The sequence below is a fragment of the Pteropus vampyrus genome, unplaced genomic scaffold (genome assembly GCF_000151845.1).
Source record: "Pteropus vampyrus isolate Shadow unplaced genomic scaffold, Pvam_2.0 Scaffold14, whole genome shotgun sequence".
NCBI classification, from domain to species: domain Eukaryota; kingdom Metazoa; phylum Chordata; class Mammalia; order Chiroptera; family Pteropodidae; genus Pteropus; species Pteropus vampyrus.
This window is the reverse complement of record NW_011888795.1, coordinates 2,336,160-2,343,635: the sequence shown is the minus strand read 5'-3', so window position 1 is coordinate 2,343,635 and position 7,476 is coordinate 2,336,160. Positions and strand designations below refer to the sequence as shown.

At 34.0% G+C, this 7,476-nt stretch overlaps 1 protein-coding gene across 1 annotated transcript in view; it reads right to left on the bottom strand.

Annotated features, from left to right (window-relative positions):
- Positions 1–7,476, bottom strand: part of ATP13A5 (ATPase 13A5) — a 109,531-nt gene that overhangs the window by 77,845 nt on the left and 24,210 nt on the right. The window contains exons 2-5 of the mRNA XM_011383325.1: positions 6,263–6,436; positions 5,415–5,561; positions 5,123–5,193; positions 4,937–5,017 (exon numbers count right to left, since the gene is read on the bottom strand). Coding sequence (XP_011381627.1) covers positions 4,937–5,017; positions 5,123–5,193; positions 5,415–5,561; positions 6,263–6,436 — 473 coding nt within the window. The remainder of the gene's footprint in view (positions 1–4,936; positions 5,018–5,122; positions 5,194–5,414; positions 5,562–6,262; positions 6,437–7,476) is intronic.

The following is a 7,476-nucleotide window of genomic DNA, read 5'->3' as shown; positions in this document are numbered from 1 at the left end:
AAACTGAAATAACAGATGGAAACACAAGGGCAAAGAAACAATGGAGATACCGAGCTACCAGAAAACAAAAGATAAAATGGCTATAGGAAAATCTCATCAATAATCACCTTAAATATAAATAAACTAAACTCACCAATAAAAAGGCACAGAATTGCGCATTGGATCAAAAAATAAAATTCAACCCTATGCTATCTTCAAGAGGCATCTCAGCTTCAAGGACAAATTTAGACTTAAAGTGAAAGAGTGGAAAAATGATACTCCAAGTAAATGGCATCCAGAGATAAACAGGTGTAGCCATACTTGTATCTGATAAAATAGACTTCAACATAAAAGAGTTACAAGAGACAAAGGTAAACATTTCATAATGATAAAGAAGATAATACAGCAAGAAGACATAACATGTATCAATATATATGCTCTCAATCAGGAAGCACCAAAATACATAAAGCAACTACTAATAGAACTAAAGGGAGAAACTGACAAAAACACAATTATAGTAGGGGACCTAAACGTTTCATTGACATCTATAGGAAATATCAGTCTTAAATGATGCATTAGATCAATTGGAAATAATCAACACTTACAGACCTTTCATCCCCAAACACCAGATTATACATTCTTCTCTAGTACACATAAAACATTCTCAAGGATAGTTATGTTAGGAGACAAAACTAGCTTCGACATATTTAAGAAGATTTAAATAATCCCAAGCATATTATCTGACCACATGCTTTGAAATTAGAAATCAACTGCAAAAAGAAAGTGGGGAAAACAAATGTGTAGAGATTAACCAAAATGCTACTAAAGAAAGACTGGGTCAAAGGAGAAATAAAAGGGAAGATTAAAAAATACATAGAAACAAATGAGAATAACAATACAAAACTTTTTGGATACAGCGAAGTGGTAATAAGAGGAAAGCTTATATGATTACAGGCCTCTCTCAAGAAACAAGAAAAATCCCAAATAAACAACCTAATATTCAACTTAAAGAACTGAAAAGAGAAGAAAAAATGAAGCCCAAAGTCAGCAAAAGGAAGGAGATAAAAATTAGAGCAGAATTAAATAAAATTGAGAACAAAAAGACAATAGAAAAAATTAACGCGACAAAGAGCTGGTTCTTTGAGGATCAATAAAGTTGACAAACACCTGGCTAGAATCACAAAAGAAAGAAGAGAAAAGACACAAATACACAAAATCAGAAGTGAAAGAGAAGTTAAGAAGGATACCACAGAAATACAAAGTATCATGCAAAAATACTATGAAAGACTATATGCCACCAAATTCGATAACCTAGAAGAAATAGACAAGTTCTTAGAAATATACAATCTTCCTAGACTGAATCATGGAGAACTGAAAAATCTAAATTGACTGATCAACAGTAAGGAATTGAAACAATTATCATAAACCTTCCAAAAAGTAGAAGTCCAGGACTAGATAGCTTTAGTAGTGAATTCTACCAAACATTCAAAGATGATTTAATATCTTCCTTCTCAAACTCTTCCAAAAAATTGAAGAAGAAGCAATACTTTTTAACACATTTTATGAAGCCAACATTATCCTGATAGCAATATCTGGTAAGAATAACACAAAAAAAGAAAACTACAGACCAATATATCTGATAAATGCAGATGCAAAAATCCTAAACAACATTCTAGCAAATCGAATACAATAATACATTAAAATGATCATGCATCATCATTAAGTGAGGTTCATTCAGAGGCACAAGGATGGTCCAACATATACAAATGGGTCAATGTGATATACCACAGAAACAAAACAAAGGATAAAAATCATAAAATCATATCATTAGATGCAGATAAAACACTTGACAAGATACAGCATCCATTTGTGATTAAAACACTTCATAAAATAGATGTAGAAGGGAAGTACCTCAATATAAAAAAGGCCATATACAACAAGCTCTCAGCTAATATACTTAATTTTGAAACACTGAAAGCTTTTTCTCTAGGATCAGGAACAAGAGAAGGATGCCCGCTCTCTTTATTAGTATTCAATATAGTACTGGAAGTCCTAGCTAAAGCAATTGGCAGGGTAGGAGGATAGGTAGATAAGAGCCAGAGGGAGAAGGACAATAAAATGTACAAAATAAGAGATCTGATGACTTCAAGAGACTCCCTTGTTTTCCCAAGCCAGGAGTTGGAAGGTTAAGAGAGAGGCACAAGGAATTCATGTCATTTGTGGTTGGAGGGACAAAGGAGAACAAAGAAACCCCATTGCCCACATAAACCCCTGACCCTCAACTTCTCAGTGCATTCGATTCTCTGTCGAGCTGCCCACTTGGACTTATCCCAAGTTTACTTTACTTTGCTTGCTTTACTTAATAAAATCGCTTCTGCCTGCTACTCTCTACCTGCTGTCTTTCTTCTCTGAGCATCGGACCTCTATGAAAATCTTTCATGGGGGATCTAAGAACCTGGGCTCATATAACACAGATATTTAAGTGCTGGTAACACAGTCAGGCAAGAGAAAGAAATAAAAGGCATCCAAATTGGGAATGAAGAAGACAAATTGTCACTTTTTGCAGATGACGTGATTCTTTATGTAGAAAACCCTATAAACTCCACCAAAAAGCTATTAGAAGCAATAACAAATACAGTAAAGTTGCAGGATACAAAAATCAACATACAAAAGTCCATTATATTCCTATATACAAAAAATGAAATTTCAGACAAAGAAATAATAATAAAAAAACAATTTCTTCTGCAATTGCAACAAAAATAATAAAATATCTAGGAATAAAATATCTAGATTTAACGAAGCATGTGAAGAACCTATAAACTGAAAACTACAAGATATTTTTAAAATAAATTGAAGAAGACACAAAGAAACAGAAATATATTCCATGTTCATTGATTGGAAGAATCAACATATAGTTAAAACAGCCATATTACCCAAAGCAATCTACAGATTTAATGCAAACCCCATCAAAATCTCAGTGGTATTTTTTAAAGAACAAAAAGTCATCAGATTTGTATGGAATCACAAAAGACTTCAAATAGCCATAGTAATCCTGAGAAAAAAGAACAAGACCGGGGTAGCACTCTGCCTGACTTTATACCACAAGGCAACAATAATCAAAACAGCATGGTATTGGAAGTAAAACAGACATAAAGATCCATAGAACAGAATGAAGAGTCCAGAAATAAATCCATACATATATTGGCAGATAATTTTCAACAAAGGAGCCAAAAACATATAATAGAAAAAAAGAAAACCTCTTCAATAAATGGCTCTGGGAAATTAGAAAGCCACATGCAAAAGAATTAAACTAGACTGCCGTCTGTCACCATACATCAAAATTAGTTCAAAATAGATCAAAGACCTAAACATAAGATCTGAAACAATAAATTGCAAAGAAGAAACCATGGATACTGAACTCACGGACCTTGGATTTAGAGAGAATTTTATGAATTTGACCTCAAAAGCAAGGAAAGTAAAAGCAAAAATAAATGAATAGGATTATATCAAACTAAAAAGCTTCAGAAAAAAATAGGATTATATCAAACTAAAAAGCTGTACAGAAAAAAAAATCAGCAAAACAAAGAGGCAAACAACTGAATAGGAGAAGATATTTGCAAACAATACCTTCGATAAGAGGCTAATATCCAAAATATATAAAGAACTCATACAACTCAACAACAAAAAATCAAACAATCCAAATAAAAAATGGCAGAGGACCCGAACAGAAAATTCTCCCAAAAAGACATATAAATGGCCAACGGAAATATGAAAAGATGCTCAATTTCACTAGTTATTAGGAAAATGCAAATCAAAACCACAATGAGATACCACATTACCTGTAAGAATGGCTATTATCAACAAGACAATAACAAATGTTGGAGAGGTTGTGGAGGAAAAGGAACCCTCATACACTGCTGATGAGATTGTAAACTGGTACAGCCACTATGGAAAACAGGATAAAGTTTCCTCAAAAAATTAAGTATAGAATTACCATGTAACCCAGCAATCACTCTTCTGGGCATCTATCCAAAAGATTTAAAGACATTTATCCGTAAAGATATATGCACCCCGATGTTCATTGCAGCATTATTTATGGTAGCCAAGACATAAAAACAACCAAAGTGTCCTTCGACAGATGATTGGATAAGGAAGATGTGATACATATATACAATGGAATATTACTCAGTCATAAGAAAAGATGAAATACTGCCATTTGTGGCAACATGGATGAATCTTGAGATAATAATCATGCTAAGTGAAATAAGTCAGAAAAGGTTGAGAACCACAATTTCACTCATACGTGGGATGTAAAACTGAAAGCAATGAATGAACAAGACAAGCAAATAAAAATTCATAGACATAGGCATAACTTAGTGGTTACCAGAGGAAAAGGGGGAAGAAGAGGAGGTAGTTAAGGGTAAAGAGGGTTAAATACATGGTGGCAGAAGATTTGACTTTGGGTGGTGAATACACAATGCAATATACAAATGGTATATTATTGAATTGTACACTTGAAACCAATATAATTTTATTAACCAATGTCAACCCAATAAATTTAATTTAAAAAACTGCTCATATCCAGGGCTGTTCTGTAAAGTAAAATGCAATCATAATATGTCTTTGTCTCTGAGGATTTGGAGGATTAAGAAGTTGACATTCATGAAATGACTCAAGTTTTTTTTTTTTTTAGGAAAAAATAAAAAAGACAACACAGAGAAGACTGTTCTACAATCCTAAAAGAAAAGATCAAATGTTATTTGATTGCATTGTTCTTTTAGTCTTTTTAATAAGTTTGCCTGTAATGTGAATAATTCATAATATCTCTTTGATGCCAGTAAATGAACTGGGATTATGTGAAGTTGATGAAGCATTATGCCAACATTCACTGATCACAAGCCATTTGATATTTCAATTTCTACTAGCAGAATTCACTCAGGGATACTGTGAACCCTACCTGACCTCCTGCTCTTCACCGGTCAGACCCAGTCCAAATGTATGATGGATGTCATAGCAGGAGTGGCTGTCTTCCAGCAACCTAGGATGTGGTCAGGACAAGAAACACACTTCAGTTCATGGCACTCAACAAATCAGTGTTCTTCTCTTATAGCCTGATGTAGTGTTGAGAAAACGTTGGACTTACCCAACTTTCTGAAATCTCTTCTCCAAGTTGTCCCAAACATACCTTATTTTCTGCACTTGGATATATCGTACCTGCAATGATGGAAATAATAGGACATATGTCATTCATGTAATAAAGCCTATCAGGGGAGGTGAAGGTTGTTTAATGCAGGTCCCCTTGCAGCCCTCGCTTTCTGTAATTCATAGCTGTAATTCCCAGCCCAGCAGTGTGATATTCAAACTGCCGTCAAATAAACACATTACTCTTTTTTAGCAAAAACATACCATAACAATGCACCCTTAAAATCACTTACTTTTAATTCTGGTTTCAATACGGCGTGGTTTATGACAGAGTGGTGGTCAGCTACAAGGGATTCTTCCAAGTTCTTGCTTACGAGACACTTTAGTGTCGATAAGTACAGGCAGATCACTTTCTTCCTCATGTATCTTTGAAACTCATCCTAGAAAAGACAATCCAACTCCTGAAATTCTGAAATTTTATTTAATAAGCCACTCTATCAACCAAATACGTGCCAAGGTCTTAACCAGCGGTTCTCAAAGTTTGGGCGGCAGACAAGAATATCAGCGTTATAGTAGAACTTGCTAAAAATTCAAATTCTCAGCCCCAGTCCAAACCTACTGAATCAGAAATTCTGAAAGTAGGGCCAGCAGTCTGTTTTTTAAAAAGCTCTCCAAATGATTCTGATTTGCACTGAAATTTGAGAACCACTGTGCTAGGGAATAAAGAGAAAGATAGGCTTTGCAGGAAAACTTTATTTTCAGAAAATCATTTTTGTTTATTTTAAAAATGACATCTAGATGTTTGAAATGTCCAATTCCCCTTAAAATACATATTCCTTAAAAATTGAACAGTCATTTCCATGTTACATCTCTAAGGGTTATAACACCGACAACCACTGTTCGTGTAACGGTCAAGGGGAAAGCCAATTAATTTGACATAGTACAAATTTCCCCAGGCTGATATAGAGGAAATGTCCTTTATCCCTAGGTCAAAATAAAAGATAACAAATAGATCGCAGGGATAGTTTTTGCTATCTCCTATGTGAGGACAAGAGAACTCTTTAAATAAAGGAAAGTCTCCCCTCTGAAATACTGGCCAGTTGTTGGTTGTGTCACGAATGCAACACAAAAGGGCACGCACCGTTGTCCTTAGCAAAACAGTATCTGCTTCTTGCAAGGGGCATGGAGTACAGTTGGCCCACACCCTCCACTGGGGCCTCCAGTAGAACACCAGCAGAAGGACTCCACAGGTCAGCACAGATGCTGTAAGGCACAAGGCTCTGCGTAGATTCTGAGTCCGGTAACCAAACACCTCCTGGAAAGAAAATAAAATATCGCGCTTTTTTTTTTTTTCTCATAAATATATCATTTTGCTCCAAAAAACACAGTCTTTAGATGCAGGGGTTTTGGGAGAGAAATCTGGTTTTGGCTGGTTGAATCAGATTAATTGCTTACAGCTGTCAGCTGATGGAATAAAAAAAGGACTCATTTTACTACTCTGGCATATGGAAATAAAACATTAGACAGGAGGAGCAAGGAATGAGCAGACTTATTTGATTCTAAATAGTCTTAAGAGTCATTTCAGAATTTTATAAAATGCTTCAAATTTTCGACCAGATTTACTTTCTGTAGGTATAAGGTTTTTTAAAAGTTGTTAATATGAATTTATTGGAGGAAGATGATAAAATCATGACAGTTATGATTCACACATATATCTGGCTTTATTCACATTCAGCTTTGTTTTATAATAACATGATTGAGAAGGATTGAAAGTATAAATAAGTGTACTGCTTTCTAAACAAGTAGGATGATATAAATTAAGAGATTATCTGTGGACATGAAAACTTTCAAAAACAGCTTAAAGGTATTTACCCAGAGAGTAACATGCTGAAATAGTTCTACTTTTGATATGGGTTAGTTAATATTTGTCATAAATGAAATACAAACTTGAAATGTGGTTTTAGGGGAAAACAAATAGCCCCCCAAAAAATATTTGTTTATTTAAAGCCAATTTCTAGTTCCCATCTTCTACAATGAAGTTTCGCAATATTGTTTTTTAAATTTCAAAAACTAGATTCTTTTAGAAAATAAAATGGTAGTAACCAGGGGATGGGAGGTGGGGAATAAGATTGACGATATCTAAGGGTACAAACTTGTAACAAATACTAAAATAGCCTTAGAGACTTAATATACAGTATATTGAACATAGATAATAATATGTATTATAAGTAATGTGATAAATCTCTTCATCAGTAACTGTATTACAATATATAAATATTTCAAAGTAACATACCTTAAATTCACAGAATGTTACATGTCAGATTTTCCAATTAAAAAAGAAAAAACTAGATTTTT